A 24,600-nucleotide genomic window follows, 5' to 3' on the forward strand; every position below is an offset into this window, starting at 1 on the left:
ACTCCTTTTAGGGCCACCTTATTTGCAGAAGCATATCTGCAGTGCATGCTTTACAAGTATATTAATCAACCATACACTCCAAATAAAGTGTGCCATAACTCTAAGGTAATTTTCCCCAATCCAGGCACTTCTACTAATTGGGAGTGAAGGGGACTATAGCCCTAAAATGCTAGCTAAGATTTGCTTAGCACACAGGCGGCACTGAATGCCCTACTAATGCCCCTTGATATCAACTTCAAAATAATGACTCAGGAGTTTCCTTACTTAACTCAGAATGATGTTAGGAACATAGTTTGACATAGTTAATCATTGTGTGTGTGTGTGTGTGTGTGTGTGTGTGTGTGTGTTATCTGAACATCTCTTTAAGGTAATAAAAAGCATAAACTATTCAAGCATCATATGCATTTATTCACATTAGCTGAAACATTAATATTAGTTAAATAGTATACATTTCATGTAATTCTACTAATAACAAATCCACTTAAATTTGAACTCTGGTATAACTTTTCAAATACTGAGCTTGTTTCAACATTTAAAAAAATAATAAAATAAAAAAACACATCAACTCAAACGCACCTAGTTGCTAGTAATTTACTGAATGAAACCTATGCGCCATTTGGTCTAATTGTATCTTGTGCAACAGCCCACAGTTTTGTGAAAATGACACTAATAAAAGGTAGTGGACAAGTAACACAAATTGTGCATGGAAAAATGGGCTAGAGTCTCTAAGAGTTAACCTACACATTGTGTGTCTAATAAAGTGTACAGCAAGTGAACACAGGTATTTTTTTTTTAACTCAACAATGCTGACTAATATACTTGTTCTAGTCAGGACCTTGTCAGTATCACAACTGTGCTGAGAATGTCCCATCTAAAAACATCTGGTCAGTGGTGTTCCTAAGGTACTTACTTTCCACTCACAAACAAATTGTGCATTGCAACAGGCTACATTTAGGCTTTTAAGGTACACTTGTCATTCTTTGAAAACAGGCTTTCAAAATGAAATGCGTTTAAAAAACACATGCTGTAAACATTTAAATTATGAATGGTTTGAGTATCTGGAAGTAAATATGAGGGCACCAGGGCACATACACTATATGACCAAAGGTATGTGGACACCTAACCATCACATTCATACAGTGCCCTCCCATAATATTGGCACCCTTGGTAAATATGAGCACAGAACACTGTGAAAAATTGTCTATTGTTTAACCCTTTGATATTTTGTTAAATAAATTCACAAAAATACTCTGCTTTGATGGATATCAAACAATAGCAAACAAAACACAGGTTTATTTTGTTTTTTTTTTTAAATGTTAAATATAGGTGTGCAACATTTATTGGCACCTTTTAGTCAATGCTTTGTGCTACCTCCCTTTGCCAAGATAACAGCTTTTTGTTATTTGTTATTAACTGTATTTTTGTGATTTCTTTTTTTTAACAAAAGATCAAAAGGTTAAACACTAAAGACAATTTTTCACAGCCTTCTTTACTCATATTTACCAAGGGTGCCAATATTAGTGGAAGGTACTGTATGTGCTTGTTGAAGATCCCATTTCAGATAGTCCCACCATTGGAAGTCATTGAACAAATATCGTTGGTTGTGGTGTTGGATGTTGTAAATGTATCTGAACAGAAATGAAAAACTAGCTTTGATCAAATTCAACTGCATTGTGGTATATTATAACTGTATCTTCTCTATCTGAGCCAGGAAAATTTAACTGGCTGCTAACTCCCCTTCTGACCCTTTAACATACTTAGAAATGATTCTGAATACATGCCCAGTGCTTCTCAAAATGGTGCTACTGCTGTGTGATAAAAGAAGACCCTTGCAGAAATTGGTAAATGGAGATGATTATGTTGAGAATAAGTACATAAAAATTGTATGCGGAACAGCTGTTAGAGTAGTCTGCATGGAGTAGTAAGGTGCTGCATGGAGTTCTGACTAGCCTTGCCAAACTGAGTCATGCTGGGCATCTAGCCATTGCAGCACAGTACCCACTAATAACCATTTAACTGACAAATGAGAGAGAGAGAGAGGGAGAGAGAGAGAGAGAGAGAGAGAGAGAGAGAGAGAGAGAGAGAGAGAGAGAGAGACAGTTTACCCACTTTATAGGGTATTGAAATGAATATTGGGGGAACCAAAAAAGCTTAAACCATTACATCATACAGTATATTGTGAAAGGAAAAGTGGAAAATGACAAATAAGCCACCAGTGGACTGGCATCCCATCTATAGTGAATCCACCTGGCTTGTCCCAGTGTTACTATTGAATCCACTGCAACCCTGACCAGGATAAAACTTTTACTGAAGATGAATGAATAGTGAGTCACCATTTTCATAATTGTGAGATAGTGAGATAGTGAGAGAGAGAGAACAGAGAGAGATATCGATTTGTAACTTTCCACCACCTGTGTGCCACAAAGTTGGAAATACAGAATTGTCTAGAATGGCTTTGTATGCTGTAGCTTTAAGAATTCCCTTCACTGGAACCAAGGGGTTAAGCCAAAACCTTTTCAAGCATGACAATGTCCCTGAGCACAAAGTGAGGTCTATATAGACACCGTTTGCAAAAGTTGGAGTGGAAAAACTTGAATGGTCTGCACAGAGTCCTGATCTAAATCCCACCGAATACCTTTGAGATGAACTGGAACACTGACTCTGCCCCAGGCCTCCTCAAACGACACCAGTGCACCACTGGCAGCTCTTGTGGGTGAATGTGCAAATCCCTAAAGCCATGTTCCAAAATCTAGTGGAAATCCCTGCCAGAAGAGTGGTGGTTACTATAATAAGCCTACAATAAGCCACTTTTCCACCGAAATTACTCAGAACAATTAGTCCCGGGAACTTTTTTTCAATGGACCATTTGGTTCCTCCAGTCCTTAGTTGTCTGCATTTCCATTGCGGTCTAAAGTACCATGAAGATTATGCAAATTAGTTTGGTGACATATGACTGTGCACGACTGCTCACGACTGCTCCTTCAAGTCCAGGAGGGGGGCGGTAATGAAGAAGACTATACAACAACGATAACTAATTTTGGTAATTTTGTCCAGAGCCCCTCTTTCTGATTGTGTACAGCAAAATTCAATCATAGTAGTAGCAATTCCTAATGATTTTGACGTTCAGATTATGAATAGTAAGTTCTTTCTTTATATCTTTTCCTTGCTCGCATCCCTCCCACACTAATACAAACACATATATACAAGACCCTCACCTTCCTCATCAACCTAAAACCTAACCATGATTCTGTTCTGTGTGGCGTTGAATAGCAATAGATCTTTTTAATGGACATATTTTATGGATCCGTTTGGGAGGCTCAATTACCATATCCAAGTGACCTTGGAAACTAATTTGTTTTTCCCCCATTAACTATAAATCCAATGTAATGGACCATAATGGTTGGTGTGATAAAGAAATGCTTGTTATGTATTCAGTCATTTAGTTTTCATCTTCAGCTAACACAGGTGGGTTGAAGAAGGGTAAAGAAAGGTGCCATGGTTATTAAAGAGATAGCAAGAGAAAATAAAAGAGCGAGAGAGAGAGAGAGAGAGAATCATTGTTTTTTCATTGCTTTCTCACTTGTTCTTTTTCCTTTTTCTTGTTTTAAAAGATTTATCCGTGTTAATATCTAGGATCATCTGGTGTGCTGGTTTATCAGGTCTTTGTGTGATGATGTGTCTGGGTTGTTGTTTGCGCTCTTGCTACCCAGGGGGCATTTTAGCACACTACAGTTATATAGCATCCGTGCGTACTATAATCACTTATGCCAGAAGTTTAATCAGATACCTTCCCCAGCAGGCGCCAACCAGTATCTCTTTCTTGTAATTGTCTCTCAAATGTTCTGCAACAAGAAAAAAAAAAGTAGCAGTGAAACCATGTGGTTAGTTATGCAACTGTGTCTTCTTTTTTAACTTGAATTTATCCATTATTCATTAGCCTTTTAAGTTTTACAGCTAATCGATTAGAGACCCATTCATTTTATAGCACCACTTTCTTGCATCATCATTCTTTTTGTCAACTTTGGGTGAAAAATAATCTCAATTAATTGATTTCATTCCATCAGCACAAACTGTTATATATTGGCATGCATACATGGGTGAACAAATTTCAAAGTAAAAGGCCCTGAAATGGAAGTAAGGGCTAAGCATATAGAGTGCTATAATCACTGATAGAGAATATGTAAAGAAAGGGAGATGAAAGAGATTATACAGAGCTCTTTTGAAGTGTTCAGCTATTATTATTGAAGTAGACACCAATATTCCTCTCCACATAGGTGAATGCATGTCTCTTTTCTTATAAAACACTTCTCACTTATAAAATCCCTTTTGTGGATTTGTTATTATTTCTTATTTGTAAGGCCTATTCTTGGAGGGAAGGCATGGATATTGACATGACCCAGAATAGAGGAAAAGATCTTTAAAGGAAATGAATGAATGAACGAACAAATGAATTAATGAACACACAAACGAACAAAAGAATGAATGCATTGATTGATTAAATAAGTAAGTTTGTAAGTAAATGAATCAATTAATAAATTTTTCTTCCCAATGACTTTCTATGTATTTGAATTTTTTCAGGGTCAATTTTTCACAAGAAGGGAAAAAATACCTCCATAAGATTTAACAAGTGATTGTTGCAAAGCCAAAGGGCAGCTCATGAATTATGGATGGCGGCTCGATGGAAATCAGTTCCTCACCAAACTGAATTCTCAGACGGCTCTTGAGCTTTGGCCATGCTCTAATGCAAGCCGCTCCATACACCTGCCGTGTGGCATGTCACGAAACAGACAGTTTATTAATCAGGGTGGATTTCTTCCCTTCTTGTTATAGCGAGTACATCCTTCCTGCACACTCGACACAGTTTTAAATGTTTGCAAAGTCATAAAACTTTTTCAAAGCCATAAGTCACATAGCGCTTAGCTCAAAGCTGCCTCACCAGTTATAGGAAGCTCTAAGTGAGTTTAATGGCACTGCTTGTTGTTGAGCGATGTGAACGTGAAGGTCAAAGCTTTTGCCAGTGCCTCTGCTCTTCTCTCCTCAGTTCTAATTCCCAGAACTGAACTCATTGCCCAGTAAGCCTGATTTGTTCTGTCACTTCAGAGAGAAAGAGCAGGCTGTTGCATTGCCCAAAGATTCAGTCATTTAAACACTGGAACTTTGTGGTTTTAAAATCATCATGACCTTTGTGCTTTGCCTTAGGGCCTCCATCAAATTCAAAGCAACAGGCTAACTGATCTGCCTAAGTAGCCACAGTTAAGCTAGGTTCTGTTTGAAAGACACGTATCCACATGGCGACTTTTAGCACCAATGCCTATAATTATGTATACACAAGTGATAAATATACAGGGGTCGCATAGGAATTACTAAGCCTTTCATTATAGCTCCTTAATCTACAATCATGGTCTTGTTGCATTTTTTGAACAAGAATGAAAGGGGTCTGTTGCCACCATTGACTTGTTTCATGGTTAGTTAAGCAAAATAGATAAAAGGTTGTTTTGTTTTTTTTTTGTCGAAGTGTCTATAGCTGGCATAAGTGATTACTTGTTTGTCTCTGCCAATTTCAAGCAATTAATCTTTGCAATGTTGTTTATTTGGACAAAGTACTAATAGGTTGCACGTACTTGAAGCGCTTGGATGTAGGGCGTATAGACGAGTGTGCCCTTGCGTATTTCTCTCTAATGCCAGAGATATTTTTCGATTAATCTAGGAAGTTCATTGGACTGGGATCAAGAACTCATTTACAGCGGCACTCCTGAGGCTTGTCCGAGCAAAATCTAATACTGAGGACGAGGGTGAAGGGAGGGTATTGAACTTGCAATAATGCCCTTAAAGAGTGCTTCATCAAACCATGTAGGCCCCTCTTTGACTTTCAGGACTCTTTGTTGAGTGCAAATAATTTCTTTTAGGAAGGAAGAAAGTGAAGTGAATGGAAGGGGAGGTGTAGGGGTGACAACACTTTTCACGCCATTTTCTAATAGCATATTTATGAGCACTCTAATCTGTAATGACATTTTCGATATTCCTTCTCTTGTATAACTTATCAGATCCAGAGACTGTTCCCTAGAATAATCACTACATAATAACGGGGAGTGATTTGGGCTTAAATTGCTTTTTAACGCAAATAGACATCTCAATAAGTGTATCGTGACATGGACATTAGGAGGATGGACTGATTTCTTTAAAGCATTTTATCTAGAGGTGCACACAGATAAATGTGTTTTAGGTTTCTAAGTGAAGTGACCTTTTATGTTATTTGTGCTCTTAAAACGAAAAACCTAGAACCCATTCTGGTGTCTTCAGCTTATCCCTTTCATGGTACACCTTTTGGTGGGTTAGTGGAAACTCTTCATATACTGTAGGTTTTTTAATGCGTGTGCAATATCAGTAGATGTATGTACATAGATCAGGGGTATTCCACAAACATTTCTGAAGGTCTAGTTAAATAAAATCCGCTGCCTACAAACTTCTGGATAGGCAAATGGCATGACTGAATGATGATAACAATTACCTTTTCATGCCTAACCATTAATTATTAGTTCATGGCTACAAATAAGACATAAGTTTGAAGTGGTTATTCACTTCATGTCACCATGTCTGACTAACACCACTGACTGAACAGGGACTGAAGTGGGCATTGAACATATACTTCTCTGACCACTTGTCTTTAAAAAATGCAATTTTTGTCATTATAGAAGCTGTCTAGTTCATCTGCACTGCTATAGTATTTTTTGAGTGTTCGGTTTGGTCTACTGGAATACTTTGCTGGGTCTACAACTGTACAACAGTCCACCAGTTGACAGCCCTTTAGACTACAAATAGACTGTAATTCCAAGTATTGATCATTTGTATAACATAGTATGTCATCTTTTTGACAGTTATATCACCCTAACCCAGATTTTTTTTGTAACTCAATTTCTGTTCAATCTAGAAACATGGGACTAGCCTGTTCTAATATGTATGAAGAGTGTGTGTGTGTGTGTGTGTGTGTGAGAGAGAGAGAGAGATCTTTCAAATCAAAGAATTACAAGTAATAATATGAAATATCACACAACTGATTTTAAGAAAAAGATAGCAACACTTACATGTAACAATTCCTTTGCTGTCCTGCATTGGATGTGCACCATCTGATATGGTCTGATTATAAAGTAATAAAACAATCTGAACCAAAATTCACTTTATCTGTTCAATGGCTGGCATTGTAAATCATGACTAATATCATGTGACATGTTGTCAGAACTCAATGCCACTTCCATTATTTTAGCAGCCCTCAAAGGAGAAGACAGGGTAGCACATTAAATAAATAAATAATGGTTGGATTTGAAGAAGAAAACTAATTTCAGTAAAGGCGGACCTGTGGGTGATTGATTTTGTAGAAGGGATTAATCTTGTTCTCACCATCTCCATGCCTGCCAGTTATTGTATGAACGATTTTTCCAGTGCTTCAGAGAGTGCAAGAAAACTGAGATGGGGACAATCTGTGGAAAGTTGAACTTTAACCTGTGAGACAGCCATGAGAACTCTTAGAGCGTGATTGTCATGTCAATGGCTGAAGTTGTAAATCTGTCTGTCAAGTGAATTGCCATGGAGACAGACTTTAGCCCCAGATGTATGGCATCACTTATGCTCACAATGCATCACTCACACCACCACCACTGGGGCCATAGTCACAAAGAATGTCTTCCTTTCCAGCCAACATACTTCAAATGTGAATGTTGGAGAGAATGTGTCTATCCCTGTTTTACTCTCTGAAGAAGCTTTGCAGCTCATTTCCCATAAGAGCATGGGGTGTGTTTAATTTAATAAGCCAAATTTTGCTAATGTGTGTTGAAAGGACACTCTGTGGTTTCCTGTTGTGTGAGCGTCCCATCTTGACACCATGATTGTGTTAATGTCCAGGGAACATTTTGTTCACCATCATTGCACTCATGTGCCGCAGGCTCTATCCAAACAGCAGTCCTTCATTACTGCCCTGTGAGTGTCACGTCAAAGCCATCGAAAAAAAAATTATGGAAATTTTGGGCCATGAGTAACAACCTGGCCCTTTGTCTTTTTTCGCTTTATTCCTTTCATATTCATATATCATATTTCATACTGTGGGCTCTCTGGTTTCCTAAACCCTCCCAAAAACATGTTGGTAGGTGGATTGGTGACTCTAAATTGTCCCTAGGTTTGAATGTGTGTGTGCATGGTGTGTACACCCTCCTGGGTGTATTTCTGGCTAACATTCAGTGTTCCCTGGATAGGCTCCAGATCCACCACAGTCTTGACCAGGATATAGGGCTTACTGGAAATAAATAAATGCATGTATGTTCCTTTACATTTTGTTGTCTGTAACTGCTTTTATGATGTGTTCATGCATTCTGGTTACTGTACTACAAAATCCAACTGTTATCAACTCTATGCACTGCACCTTTTTATGACAGACTGTATATACAAGACATTATCATTTCATGTCACTCAGTGAAAGCTTGCGATGACAGATAACAATGTCACTGAATCCTATTCCGAAGTACTCTGATATCCATCTGCACTTAATTAGGCCAAGCTTCCATCAGAATTTTAAAAGACATATCTCTTCATCCCTATCATCAGTGATTCTGATTCTGATTGAGTATGGCAGCACTTCTGGGCTGATAAAGTCTGTCTTTGTGTCTGTGATTCAAAGACCCCTCTCATTACTGTCATTGTCAGTGTTGGTGGAGTCACAATACTGGCTAATGAGAAAAAGTCAGGGCTGAGAGACTGATTTGGAACCCACACCATCAGCAGAAACAATCGCAGACAAAGCTCAGAGACAAGCCACAGTGTTACCGCTCTATATCCTTCTTTCCCCTGCCAATGCCCTCTCTAGTCTGCTTTCTCACTCGTTCTCATCAAAGGGCCCGTTGAGCCAAATCTGACATTTGGTACACTCGATGAGGCTCAGTCTCTGTCACTCTGTCAGGATTCAGATTTTTCTTCAGCTTATGTGCTTAGCATTCTTTGCAATGCCTCAATGGGTTCCAACGTGAAACCCAGCTCACAATTATGTGAACAGCTTTGTCTTAATAATAAGAACTAATTCTTGTCATCCCTAAAACCTGTTCACTGGTATAAAGCTGGCTTTACTGGAGTTTATGCATTCATTGGAATCGATTATTTCATACTATTTTCACATTTCACATTATCAGAGTTAGTGGCATTATTTCTCATGACTGAAGGTTTTATTATAATTTTTTGTTGTTGTTCTGCTTTCTAAATAATATCTTTTGGTTTTGTGTTGCAGGTTCACGGGTCCTAATCTCCCCTCACCTATAATTAGCAGTAAGAACTGGCTACGTATCCACTTCACCACTGATGGCAACCACAAGCTGAGGGGCTTCAGTGCTCAGTACCAAGGTAGGAGGTCTGAAAAAATCTGTTTTGTTGACATTACTGACAAAATAATCCACAAATCTTTTGTTAGCACTTATATTTTGGGATATCACCGTGCACTTTGCCCTAAATGGAAATTGACAGAGAGGTTGGGTTAGGACCTAGCATTTGGGTTGATTTTTTCACCCAGCCCATGGGGGCATGGTGGCTTACTGGTTAGCTCGTTTGCCTCGCACCTCTGGGGTTGGGGTTTTGAATCTCACCTCTACCCTGTGTGCGCGGAGCATGCATGTTTTGCCCTTTGCTTCAGGGGTTTCTTCCAGGCACGTCTGTTTCCTCCCTGAGACCAAAGACTGCATTGTAGGCTGATTGGCATTTCAAAATTGTCCATAGTGTATGGGTGTCCAGGGTGTCACCTGCCTTGTTCCCCTAGTTCCCTGGGATGGGCTCCAGGCTCCCCAAACTCTGTGTAGGATAAAAAACAGTATGGAAAATGGATGGATGGAACTCAATATACATCCAATATGTAGAGTATACATGTACATTTTGAAATCATGAGTGTCTAACATCAATTGCAGGATTCAAATAAACTTGACTCCAGTACTAGCTAGTAATCCGAGAACACATGAGATCACTTTTAGCTAGCTAGAAGAAATGATACTTACATAGCAGCCCCAAATTAGATAATGATAACTGTAAGCATAATTATCTAAGAATTATATTTTTTAAGTTTCTTATAAAAAATACATATTTGTCTTATTTATTCCAAGAAGCAAACTTCATCCATTTCCCCCCCTTAAATAATGTATAGCATACTTTTTGCCAGCATGTTAGCACTGGTTCTCAAACCAAATCACATGTTTAGAAATGGTAAATCTATCATTATAATAATTTAGAATTATAAGTCATTTAGAAATGTTCAACTAAATTAAGTTATAAATTAAGCGAAATGTGCATAAAATCTTCTGAATTTTCATGGTTTGCTGCTCTGTATTGACAGGCACAGTAAAAAAAAAAAAAAAAATATATATATATATATATATATATATATATATATATATATATATATATATATATATATATATATTATCTTAATGCAACGTGCCTGTTTCCATTTCTGGTTTGCATTCCCAACCAAGCATTCTGCATTGCCAATTTTCAACAAAGTTTGATTCATTTCAACCCAACTATTCAACTCAATTCATTTCAACCCACAAGTTAAACCAATCAATAACCTACTACTTCTAGAGTTATGGCACTGTGAAAGAAAAAGATATGGTACAGTGATTATTTTCCAGATGACATACACTAGCTTGTTAGTAAGCTTTGGTTAGAAAACATAATCATCCATAATATGGTAGAGAAGTTTAAGGGCCGTGCTCAAAGGCCCAACAGTGGCAGTGCCAAGGCTTGATTTCACAACCTTCTGATCAGTAACCCAGAGCCATAACCACTGAGCAACCATTGTCCTCCACTGCCTCTGGCCCATCCTGCACCATATTAATGCACTGCCTGCATTCTCATCACATTGCAAAGTTCAGAGGTCTCCATTCAAAGGGGATGAGCTGAAAAGCAGGATTAGTTGGCTCAGATACAAAAAAAAGAAGTGAAAAACAAAGGCAAAATCTGGAGGAATTTCACCTCTTTAAGCAGATCAGAGTGATTGGATAGGATTACAGGTCTGCAGTTTGATAAATAAATACTGTCAGGAAGAGGAGAAAGGAGGGCTAAGCCCTTAATTAGATTTCCAATTGACCCCCTCCTCCTCTTCTTCTTCATCTCATTCTTTCTTTCAGCACAAGTGTGTTTATGGCTAATTTCCAATGAGTAGATACTCTTAACATAATAAGCCACTTAGACTTCTGTTTTTCATATGATTAGTAAAATGTCTGAGTCCTTTTGTGTTGTAAAGAGTCTCTAGGACTTAAGGGTTCATTATGGACTAAGTATATCCACTTAAAGATTTGTATTAGAGCTGCTGAATTTGTAGAAAATATGCCATAAAATTATTCAGTTTAATTCAATTACATTATATTTGTATAGAGCTTTTAACAATGGACATTGTCCCAAAGTAGCTTTATAGATATATGAATTCAGAACATAAATTTTAAATGTATGACTTTGTCCCTAATGAGCAAGACGGAGGCGATGGTGGCAAGGAGAAACTCACTGGGCCGATATAAGGAAGAAACCTTGAGAAAAACCAGACTCAAAAGGGAACCAATCCTCACCTGGGTGACAATGAATAGTATAATTATAAATAAGTCCCTTTTATAAATGTGCTAATACTACATGATCAAATAGTGCAGTTGTGTAACCAGGAAAATTCATTACAGTTTTGCATGTAGTCTGTTTTGTGAACTTCTTCACTGTTCTCTGATGGAGACTTGAGCGCAAAACTGTTTGTGGCAATTGCAATGCTGAGGCTATAATAGCAATTTGTAGTCCTGGCCATCATAGAATGTGTTGGTGTTCAAGTGGCACCATCCTCAGCAATGCCAGTGATCTTTAGGCTGCACCATGTGGGGCCATCCTCAGCAGCAGCATGCAACTTCCAATTGATGAAAAATCCAACCAGAAGTAGGGAATCAGGATGGATCAGGCAGGTCAGGAGAGGAGAAGGAATCAGGATCACTGGCATCTCAGGAGTATCATGTGTAGCTCGACAGAAAGAGAGAGGGAGAGCAAAAGAAAGAGAGGGAGAGAATATTAGATATGCTTATTGTCCTGTAATGGTTAAGGACAATGTACTTTGCATGAGTGCAAGCAGGGACTATGGCAAGATAGCATAACTAAAAGGGAGACCCAGAAGGCAACACAGATATGAGGGCACCCTGGGACAAAGGCGGCCAGCCACCCCACCATCAACAAACCAGGGTGACAGCATCCAAAAATCCCAGTTCACCACAACACTCTATGCCTGTCAGCCCTCTAGAGCTGCTCCCTTACCTAAGAAAAAACTATTCACAAAAAGCTTGACTAAACAAATATGTTTTCAGCCTGGACTTAAACATTGAGACTGTGTCTGAGTCCTGAACACTAATTGGAAGGCTGTTCCATAACTGTGGGGCTTTGTAAGAGAAAGCTCTTTCCCCTGCTGTAGCCTTCACTATTCGAGGTACCAACAAATAGCCTGCACCTTTTGATCATAAAAGACCAAAAGTTCACTCAGGTACTGTGGCGCGAGACCATTCAGTGCTTTATAGGTCAATAGTAGTATTTTATAATCAATGTGAAATTTTACTGGGAACCAGTGCAGTGTGGATGAGATAGGGGTGATGTGCTCATATCTTCTGGTTCTAATAAGGACTCTTGCAGCTGCATTCTGGACTAAGTGGAGCTTGTTTATGCTCCTACTGGAACATCCGGACAGTAAGGTATTACAATAATCGAACCTAGAGGTGATGAAAGCATGAACTAATATTTCTGCATTGTGTAGTGACATTATATTTCTTATCTTATCAATATTTCTGAGATGAAAGAAGGCTGTCCTTGTAATATTATCAACATCAAATGATAGGCCATCCAGAGTTACTATGTAATCAGAAAGTTTACTTCTAGCTGCATGTGGTCCTAGCAGAAGTACTTCTGTCTTGTCAGAATAAAGTAAAAGGAAGTTAATAAGCATCCAATGTCTAATGTCATTTACACATTTCTCAACTTCATTAAGCTGGTGTCAGTCATCTGGCTTGCTGAAACATACAACTGTGTGTCATCAGCATAACAGTGGAAGATAGTTCCATGTTTACGAATAATTTGACCCAGAGATAGCATATATAAAGTAAAAAGCAGTGGGTCTAAAACAGAACATTGTGGAACACAAAACTTTACCTCAGCATGCACAGAGAAATCTCCATTTACATCTACAAACTGATAACAATTCGTCAAATAAGACCTGACCCAGGAGAGGACTGTTCCCTGAATGCCAACAACATTTTCTAGTCTATCAAGGAGAATACTATGATCAATGGAATTTGATGTTGATGATTTTGATGAAGAAATTAATGAGATTAGTTCGGTTTCTCCAAGGGGAATAAAACATTCTAATCATTGATCTGAGATTGCTGTCAGGTTTTAAATTAACAGTCTGAATATTTTGTCTAATATTTTCAACTTTGCCAGTGAAAAAATTCATGAAATCATTGCTGCTATGTAGTGATTGTGCAAGTTTCTGTGGTGGTTTTTGTTCCTAGTTAATTTTGCCACAGTATTGAATAAGAATCTAGGAATATTTTTATTATCTTCCATTAAGGTGGAGAGATGGACTGATATAGCAGCAGAGATTTTCTATAGTTCAGGAGGCTATCCTTCCATGCTGTTTGAAATACTGCCAATTTGGCTTGACACCATTTACATTCTAATTGTCCAGTGGTCTGTTTTAAGGTGTGTGATCGTTATACCAGGGTGCTAGCTTTTTTCTCGAATTATTTTTCTTTTAATGGAGTTACCTTATCTACCGTGTAGCGGAAAGTTGAGTCTAAGAATTTAGTCGCGTGATCGTTATTTGGGATCACACGGTACTCCAATCATAGCTGATATCTCTGGGAGGATATTGATAAAACTCTGTGCAGTAGCTAGCGTGAAAGTATGTATGATGCGGTAGCGTGGCAAGGTGCTTATATTATGATCAATACGCAATTTAAACAGTTTTACTATATTTCCTATATTTATTCTGTATGTTAATGTCAGTTCAAGTGTGTGACCACCACTATGAGTGGGTCCTATTACATTCTGATTGACCTCCACTGACTCTAGAATAGACACAACCGCTGTTCTCAGAGGGTCTTCCGCGTTATCAAAATGAATATTAAAGTCACCAACAATTAAAGCTTTCTCTATAGAAACAACTAGGTTTGAGATAAAATATGCAAATTCTGAATATGGCCCTGAGGGTCTGTAAATGATAATTAGCAGAGTCGACTCGGTACACTTGTTTTTTGTGGCTACATATGTTAAACTAGAATAAAGAACTTCAAAAGAGTTGAATTTATGACTCGGTTTTTGTGTGATGCCTAGATTGTCATTATAAATAAGTGCGACACCTCCTCCTCTGCCAGTTAGACTGGGCTGATGTATATAACTGTACCCAGGAGGCCTGGTTTCATTTAGTTCTATGTATTTATTTGGTTTATTCCATGTTTCTATTAAACACATTACATTAAGCTCCTGATCAGTAATGCTTTAACAGTAAGTGCTTTAGACGTTAGAGATATAATATTTAACAGTCCTAGCTTCAGATCAAAGGTGCCCCCTGTGCATTCAGTATGATCTAATTTTATGTTAATTAGGTTACTAAAACACACTTTCTGAAAATTTCTATGTTTCTGTTTAGTTTGGGGAACAAACACAGTCTCTATAGGATAGACTACAAATGACGTATTGTTATTTAAGTAATTTGAACATTGTCATAGCTGTTATTGTACTTAGTTGTTTGCGGACATGATTAGTCACATGGTGTGTAGTGTCTTGGAGTCTGCTGGGGTGCAGGTCATCAGTGCGGAACAACCTAGGTCGCTCCGAGAAAAGATTCCAATTATTTACAAAGAGCAGATTCTGCTCATTACACCATGATATTAACCATTCATTTAAAACAAAAAAGTCTACTGAACCTTTCAAGTCCACATCTGTATGTGGGGAGTGGTCCAGACATGATTATTTTCATCGCGGGCAATCTGTTGCGTACCGTTTCGATCAGGCTGCTGAAGTCCCTCTTCAGGATTTTTGTCTGCCGCAGTCTCCCCCCATCCCCCCAACCCTGTGCAGCACGACAGCTCCAATGTTCTTGTCATTCTTCAGGATTGCGGGTACCTGTGCAGCGACATCGGGAACACGAGCACCAGAAAAACAATGGGTGCGTACCTTATCTTTAGATGAGGTGACGCGGACGTTCCAAACAATGGAGTCTCCGATGATCATGGTGTTTGGTTTGGTCTCGCGGAGAGGGGCGAAGCAGTTTGTGGTGGAGATTGCGAAGATTGGGGTTGGTGGAGGTCCTCACCCGGGGTCTGGACGGCGCCTTCCACTGCTGGTGCACCCAAGGTCCGTGATGTGTTGGCGCCGAAGTGAAGGAGACCTGGGCAGGTTGCATCCTGGGAACATGGTCCCTGTGCAGAGAAGCACATGGAGTAGAGGTGGTGGGAGTAGATGTATCAAGCCGCAAACTTATCTTGGACTTGTGAGCCTCACATAGCTGGGCCTACTTTCCTAGTAAGTCGCGGATCTGCTTCTCCACAGCCTCCCAACTCCAACTGCATTGTATAACTCAAACGTGTCCTCACCTGTACTCAAAGGTAGACATCCATTACATTCGCCATTGTGAACAGCGGTGGTTGAGTGCTAATGCTAACCAGCTACAATAATGCTAGCAGGTTACAAGCTGGTAGTGGATGTTTGTGAAATCCAATGAAAAACTAGCAATATTCTGAAACAATTTTCTGAAAAATAAAAGTCCATAGGCCAGACTCAAGTACAGCCCTAGAAGAATCCTACCACAGAAGGTTTCAATTAAAACCCTATTAGTATTCAAAGAACATTTAACTATCCAAAGAAACTTGAAGGGACTTTTTCTAAAAGTTTTGAATATGCTACATACAACATCTTAAATATTAAATGTGAGTTTAATTTTGAGAACAGTAGCACTAAATAGATTTTTATACCAAATGTACTACCCATAAGGGCTTATAGCAAATAAATATGTAATGAGGTAATAAAATACTCTTCAAGTATTATTAATATATTGTCATAATTAGCAAAAGTAAGAAATAGATAAAACATAAGTAATGTAGACTGAAGGATGTGGAAATTGTAGTTGCTAATAGAATAAGAAGCAGCTGCTGTATATATTAGGCTGTGAACAAATAAATCTGTTACACGTACAGTCCCCTCCAAAACTATTGGAATGGCAAAGCCAATTAATATTTTTTTTTGCTGTAGACTGAAGACATTTGGGTTTGAAATCAAAAGATGATTATACAAAGAGAGTTTAGAATTTCAACTATTATTTCGTGGTATTTATATACAGATGTGTTAAACGACCTAGAACATAGCACATTTTATTTCAGACCACAATTTATAGGCAAGCAAACATATTGGAACATGTGACTGACAGGTGTTTCTTGTTACCCAGGTGTGTCCTGTTAGATTGATTGTTTACATATTAAATAGCTCTGAACATCTACTCTTGGTTTTAGCAGAAGGTTTTAGACTAGCCAAGTCAATCACCAGACCTTAACCCAATTGAGCAGCATTTCACCTCCTGAAGAGGAGACTGAAGGGAGAAACCCTCCCTAGACAAACAACAACTGAAAGCGGCTGCGTTAAAAGCCTGGAAAAGCATCACAATAGAAGAAACCAACAAATTGGTGATGTCAGTGAGTCACAGGCTTGATGCAGTTTTTGCAAGCAAAGGATATGCAACCAGATATTAAGTGTTATTTACTTTAATTGACTTCAATAGTTATCTATTCCTGTACTTTTGCTTGCCTAAAAATTGTGTGGTCTGATACAAAAAGTTGTATGTTTTATGTTTTTTGACACATCTAGATGTAAATACCAGGAAATAAAAGCTGACATCCTAAACGATACATCTTTTTTATGTCCAACACATTTGTCTGTGGCACAAACAAATGAATTGGTCTCCAATAGTTTTGGAGGGGGTCTGTAGCATACAAAATAATTCAAGAATCTGGTTCAAACACGATTTTGGAGTCATTCTTCATTCTCACTGCGATTGATGCAGAACATGATGCTGGCAACACCTGTGTACTCTGAGTCTAAAAATAATCTAAGATTATCATTACTATTTACTCACACACACACAATCATCGTTGTCCTCAAAATGCCATGATGCACTGTTTTTCTTTTTGTCTTGCAGTAAAGAAGATGACAGAGCTGAAGTCCAGAGGAGTGAAGATGCTTCCAAGTAAAGACAACCACAGCAAGATTTCAGTGTGTAGGTGTTTGTAATATATTTTTTTGTGTGTACCCTAAATCCACATTGGCCAACAGCAAATATGTGTTTCCTACAAATAAATCAATTTTGTTAACTAAACTCAAGACAGAATGGCTGCCAGAACACTAAATTTCACTGGGACAATAAGGAGATTAAGGTCCTGCACTACTGACTGGATGGTTGTGAGTTTAACCCTCAGAACTGCCACAGAGCTATTCTGACCCTTATGCCAGATTAGGTCCTTATGCTCTGTGAAATGTGCTTTTGAAACATATCTTCAGAATGCTGAGAGTGTTCATGATTTTTCAGATGAGTTGGTGGATCTTAGCTGTCAATCATACAATTAGTAATAGGTGAGGGCCCACATTTTATTATGACTTGTTGAAAAAATAAAATGGTGATTTTCAATTTAGATGACAATGTAGACATTTTTGGCTCATTTGAAGATGATACAGAATGCTACCATGTAATGGGAAACTTATTTGAAAGGATGTTCTGAATATGCCTGTATTTGACATGTCATGCACATGTTGCTACTGGCTTATCACTGTGGCAGAAGACAGCATAAACCATTAAATACGATGTAGCTAGATTACATACATTACAGCTACATTACATGTAGCTAGATACTGGATATTTGATTTCCATGAGCTGTAAGCTGTAGTCATCAAGATTAAAACAAAAAAAAAGGCTTGAAATATTTCACTTTACAGGGCTCCAAATGGCGACTAAAATGGTCGCCAATGCGACTAACTTTTGCGACCATGTTTTTTCTGCCAGTCGCCAGTGGCCACCGTTACCCACAAACAAAATTTAAAAACAAATTAAATAGAAATTTGTTGTGTTAGGCTACTGAACTGTCATCTCCTCTTGAGCCTGCGTCTACCTGCCCTATCGTGTGCACTCCTGTATGGTTTCCAATAAATAAACTCTGCACTCTTGTCCGGCAGTGGTTGAAGCGTCGGCTGTATAGATGAACAGAAACAGGTTTAATGTCACGTTTATCGGGTTAAAAAGTTGGAAGTGTAAACTTTATTAAAGGTGTTTAATTTAGTTTGATGTGGTTTAGTTTGTTGGAATTTGAATTTATCCGTTATATGTAGGCTAGCTAACTGCGTAGTTAACTAACTTTAGCCAGCTGACAAGAAAACAAAATGCGCAAACGAAAAATATCAGACTTTTTCTCATTCCCTGCCCGTCCAAACCCTGCCTCCTCTACATCAGATGCCGACGATGTTGAGACCAACTCGACCAGTGAAAGTTCTAAAGTGACATTTGAGTCATCCCAGCCCGTTTCAATCGGTGTGCAATCTTTTACATTTGATGACAGCCAAGCGCAGCGAGTCGAGTCTTCTTATCCCGTCCCTGCGGCTCCCGTCCCGACAAGACCGTTTAAATCAGCTTGGCTCAAGAGCCTGGTTACGTTATGACAATGGGAAAATGTACTGCACCTTTTGTGCTAAAGCAGGACAAGATATTGCTGGTAAAACAGAGTTCATTACCAGTTCGAGTCATTTTAAAAAAGAAACCGTGAAGAAGCGTGGTGACAGTAAAAAAACATAAGAACACCAGGGATTGTGTCATTGCTAGGGCTGCCCCTCGTGCCACCCCAATCGTGAAAGCAGTGCAACATGCTAGTGATAAAGTCGCAGAAAAAGAGATGAGGGAATTGAAAATAAAATTCAGTGCCTACATGACTCTGAGCCTGAATAAGCAGGAAACACCTAATTGTACATAGTTGAATAAAAAAGTAAAAAAAGAAACAAATGACTGGACATTTAAGTATTTACGGTAATATGATTCAATATGATATACTGAACATTGCACATATTGTGTATGTAAAGAATACATTGTGTAAACTATGGGAGGCAGAGTAAACAAAGGCAGACAATCCTGAAAATTTTAATTGGCGCCTAAATATTTTGGGTTTAGGAGCCAATGGCTCCTAGATTTTTAAAAAATTTTTTTTTTGCCTGGAGCCCTGCTTTATGTATAATCAATCTAGAATATATTAGAAGTTAACTACTGAATGATAAAAATATATAGCTTTTGTCTGAATTTACAGTACATCCAAAGCACCTCTGTTGTACTGTCAGTACTACAAAACTACAAAAAAGAAAAGAAGCGAGGGATTAAAAAGATGCTAAAATTACAGTCTTGATAAATAGGGCAAGAGAAAAGAGAATATCAGTAATTGTGCTTTTTGTCACAAGGCCTCACCAGACTGCTGTCTTCTTTCAGGCTGCCAACACTGATTCCTTATTTACCTTTCTATTACCTTTGCATCATTGTGAGAAAACATCACACTTCCTCTGTGGGTGTGGGTGTGTGTTTGTGTGTGCGCGAGCCATAAGCTTTATCAGGGCAGTCAGTGGCAGCTCTGACAATTGTGGCCTTTTGTCCCACATCAATATGTATGAAACCTGGCACACAGATGCTTTGGCCAATCAGTGCATGTCATTTCAGTCTTCTCTGCCACCATCAGCCTTCAGAGCCACACATCACTAGAACCCAGACTCCCTGGGCACACTCATTGATCCGTAATGTCATTTTCACTTTCTATCTGGAATGGATAACACTGACCAGTGGAGGCTTTGCTTGTCTAACATGGCACAGTGCAGTTATTTAACGATAAGGGGTGGTGTTTGTCTGAAGCAGAGAAATGAAAATTGTAGTTATTGTTATTTAGACTTTGAAATTGGGTCCGTGTTTTCATGTGAAATATCCTGTTAAGGGGTTGTATTATGTCAGTGCCAGTTTGTTATCATAACATTATACCCTGAAATTCATGTTTAGGGTAATGAATAGCATGCACAAAAACTATGGAATCCTCATGACGGCAATATTAAATACAGTATATCCACAATATAGCAGGAATAGCTTTTTGTTATTGCGCAGTACAGTGAAATCAAGTTTGTGTCCCAGTATAATGTAAAATATTACAAAATATAAAGACTAAATTTCCATCGACATAAAGGTAAGTTAAAAGTAAAGTAAAGATGATTCGCATCAATGCCCATCAATACCCATCAATTCCCCATCAATCAGGTCACAAAATGTGGGGCAAAAGAGAAAAAATGGTTATAGGGTGAATACAATATTTATTACATGTTGCATCTAAAATATCCAATATTCCAGCATTGCAGGCTCTCAATTGGCTCTCAGGCACCATAAAAGCACTTGTCCTATCGTCTGGACGTTGCGAGGACTACTGATCAGAAGAGTTCAAATCCCAGCACTGTCAGACTCTTGCTCTAACCCTCAACTGCTCAGATTAAAACGAGAAAAATGTAAGTCACTCTGGATAAGAGTGTATGCCAAATAAATACCATAATTGCAAATGTAAATCCTGGCGATGCCAGAGCCATCGTTAGTGACAAGGCTAGAGAGCAAAATTTTCAATGTCAATCATAGCGACAGTTAGCCAATCATGGGAGTCTGTGAGCTCATGTATGTGGCAGAGGGCAGAAAGCACTTTCCAGTGAGTGTATTACGCTGCCGTGTGATGATCGGAAGGTCATGAGTTCGAAAAGATGAAGCTGGCTTCTTGTGCTTCTCCTGTCTCGGAGGAAGCATTTGTTAGCTTTCACCCTTCCTGGTTGATAGCTGTCATATGATAGGGGAGAGCTGGCTGGCAGAATTGGCTGGCGACCAAATTGGGGAGAAAAATCCAACTTTGCAATATGACTTAAAATTACAACTTGGCGAATTCTTGGACGTTCACTAGTATGTGATGTGATGTCCCACTTCAGCTATGGCTTCATATAATCAGGTTGCTCAAACAACTCCTCTTCTCTTTTTTCACTTTTTTCTCTACCTCCAAAGCCACAGTGAAAGGGATCTTTATGTAAGCATTATTACTGATAAGACAATATAAGTTGTCTTATATAGACAACACATAAGTACAGCTTTATACCAGCAGTAATAACACACATAAATATTGTATTATCAAATAACCTACACAACTTTTTTCACCCCTTCTCAATTGTACTAACATGCTTTTTGTGCTATTATCAAGCAGTACTTCATCCGTTCTAGGGATCTAGCCAATATGCATGTCTTGTTCAATTGGGCTCATTGTCCATTATTTTTAGGATTTGCTGTACACTACTGTGATATGAAATACCATTTTAGCAAAATCCTGTGGGTGGACGCCAGATTGCTGCTATGAGACAAATTTGCAGAGATAGTAAATTACCATGTCAGTCAACCTCAGTTCATTCCTACTTCTCTCGTACATTCATATTAGGGTTGTTACAGTGTCATGGTTTCAGGGTTAATCAGGGTGGATGACTGGACAGTCACCTCACTGCTAAATTTTTCAAAATGCATTTCCATCTTTTATAGTTTTCCCCATTCACCTTTTTACCTGATCAAGTTCCTTACTCCATTGGTTCTCATGCCTTTTTTGTCCAGCTGTAACTCCCCAAAAAATTTAACAACCCCATTCTTCTGGACTTGCCCTAAGTCATTTTACATTAACCTCAATTTCTCTGCAGAGAGGACATGGACTGCATTGAAAACCCTTTGGCTGTGCAATCCGCTACTGCTGTGAAAACATTATATTGCTACCTCTGCTGCCATTCCTACATATTCATAAGCTTATCATACTTGACTGCAATTTTTTTGGCTATGCAGCCCTGCACACTACCTTGCTAGTTATAATTTGTTTGTTTGTTTGTTTGTTTGTTTGTTCATTTGGTTCAGTGCATTGCCTTTCCTCACTGCCACTCTCTCAGCTTATAACTTCAATGAAATAACTACTGACAATTTAGAATTATCAGTAAAAGTCTACATTACATGGAAAAGTCATTCTCAGAATTATATTTCTAAAAAAGAAGATTAATTAGGGGATTTGATAGATTTTTAAATAATTTTTTATTTTTTTAATTTGTTCAATAATGTGTATAGATGGCGGAGACGGAGAGTCCAGGTGTGTGCTATCAGATTGAGGATGAACGTGAACTTGAGAGAGTTCTTGATGGCTGGGTGTTGTAGTGTTTGGCAGCAGTGTTTGTAGAGTGTTCGCTTGTCTGAGAGATGTAGTCGGTGGCCATGTTTGTACTGTAGGCTGCTCTGTGTTACCTGATGCGGGAAGCAAAGCTGTTTCCAAAGCTGTCTTTGTCACTGGCATGACAACGACACCAGGTTGTTTTTAAATGGTTGAATAATACCATGATATTGTCAAACAGTAGTTTTCTTCAGACTAGGTTATCATACTGTGGAAATTCTAACCTGTAACATCCGTTTTTATATTATATTAGTCTTAATTGCAAGTGCTTTTATTGACCAACTCATGCTCTAAATGTACTACATAAGATATAATGTAGTACACTAATACTTGGACCTTGAACTTGATCATGAACTGCGCTCAGGTAATTTCAGTCATTTGAATAGGTCTTCCAGAAAATCAAGTTAAGCACTCTCTTAAACAAGAACAATATATTCAATATATATCAATTGGTGTACATTTTAAACAGGTGTGGCCAATATACAGTAAGTTTGCAAGTCAGCCCTTGATAAAGCCCTATATATTTTTAAAATAGCCCATCTGCATTTTGTTTGCAGTGTCCCAGATGGGTGTGGCGCAAGGACACAACATGTGCCTGGACCCTGGGATCCCAGACAGGGGGAAAAGAAAAGGCTCAGACTTCAGGTAAGAAATTATTTTATGGATTGTTAATTAACAGACTCATTTCAGAGGAAAAGGATAAGAGACAAAAGAGGAATGCATTTAATTCAGTTTTTTTCTGTCTGTGTGATGAATAGCATTAAATGCTGGGGGGTTGGCACCTGCTTAATTTCTCATTGGCCTTTTAATTCTCAAGGCTCATTGCAAATATTTGATCAGAATAAACATGGACTTTGAAATCTCAAAGGTCAGACTTGGGGAAAAGAGAGTGAAGGGAAGACAGTAGGAGATGACAAAGTCAGAGAGACAGACTCTGAGAATTGTAACACAGACAAATAGGGATGGTAAATTTCACACATACTACCTCCATTTTGACCAGAACCTTCTCTGCTACCTGAATGCTCCTCTGTCAAGTGATTAGTAATGGATATCGCACACTGCTGCCTCTGCACTAACACAAACTCTGACCACTTGTCAGAAAAGAGTGAGTCACCGGTTAGGTCAAACAAGGCCAACACCATGCTGGAGGTAGCAGTTTTTTTTCTCCCTGGAGGCGTCCTGGCTATCACACACACACACGTGTGTGAAGGATTTTAGACAGCGGGTGCTGAAGAGTTCAGTGTGTAAGTGAGGAGAATGATTGAAGCAGAGACACTCTGGAGAACTCATAGTGACTGATAGTAGCGGGATTGTTCAGCAGCTCTGTGTTACAGCTTTCTGTATAAGATTAAACCTTTTGAATGATCATCTGCCATTAAAAAAAATATGTGTCAGTCATATTGGAATAGATAGTAGTAATATTGTATATGGATCCTGTAATGTTATATAGTTATAAAGCTTCCATGCACTCTCAGAATAAAGGATACTAAACTGTATCTTTCTTGTTTTTGGGATAGTACCTTTTATTATGGTGCATTTATATGTATCTTAAATTTAAATGCATGCTATATCCACATTTCTAGGTAAAGGACATGGTACATATTAAATGTATTGGATGGCTGCAACACGTCTCAAACAGGGCAACAATAGGCTGGAAAAGTAAGTGTTACTAAAAAGAAACAGCTGGAGGTTAATTGGCAACAGGTCAGTAACATGATTGGTTATAAAAAGAGTATCTTAGAGAAGCAAAGTCTTTCAGAAGTAAATATGGGCAGAGGTTCACCAATCTGCAAAAATGTGTCTACAAGTTGTAGAACAATTTCAGAATAATGTTCCTCAGTGTAAAAATGCGAAGACTATGAATATCTCATCATCTACAGTACATAATATCATCAAAAGTTTCAGAGAATCTAGATAAATTTCTGTGCGCAACGAACAAGAGTGAAAATCAATCGCATGCCCGTGATCTTCGGGCCCCCAGGCGGCACTGCATTAAAAACAGGAATGATTCTGTAATGGAAATCATTGCATGGACTCCTCCAAACACCTCCAGAACTCATTGTTTGTGAACACAGTTCACTGTGCCATCCACAAATGCTGGTTAAAGCTCTAACATGCAAAGAAGAAGCCATATGTGAACATGATCCAGAAACACTGCCGTCTTCTCTGGGTCAAAGCTCATTTAAAATGGACTGAGGCAAAGTGGAAAACTGTTCTGTGGTCAGACGAATAAAAATTTGAAATTAGTTTTGGAAACCATGGACGCCGCGTCCTCTAAACTAAC

General features: G+C 38.5%; 1 protein-coding gene across 1 annotated transcript in view; it reads left to right on the forward strand.

The window, feature by feature from the left end:
* csmd2 (CUB and Sushi multiple domains 2) overlaps nt 1-24,600 on the forward strand; it is a 362,365-nt gene that overhangs the window by 184,529 nt on the left and 153,236 nt on the right. The window contains exons 6-8 of the mRNA XM_053612473.1: nt 9,266-9,378; nt 17,228-17,305; nt 22,874-22,961. Of these exons, the coding sequence (XP_053468448.1) occupies nt 9,266-9,378; nt 17,228-17,305; nt 22,874-22,961 (279 nt within the window). The remainder of the gene's footprint in view (nt 1-9,265; nt 9,379-17,227; nt 17,306-22,873; nt 22,962-24,600) is intronic.

The sequence above is a fragment of the Ictalurus furcatus genome, chromosome 24 (assembly GCF_023375685.1).
Source record: "Ictalurus furcatus strain D&B chromosome 24, Billie_1.0, whole genome shotgun sequence".
Lineage (NCBI taxonomy): Eukaryota > Metazoa > Chordata > Actinopteri > Siluriformes > Ictaluridae > Ictalurus > Ictalurus furcatus.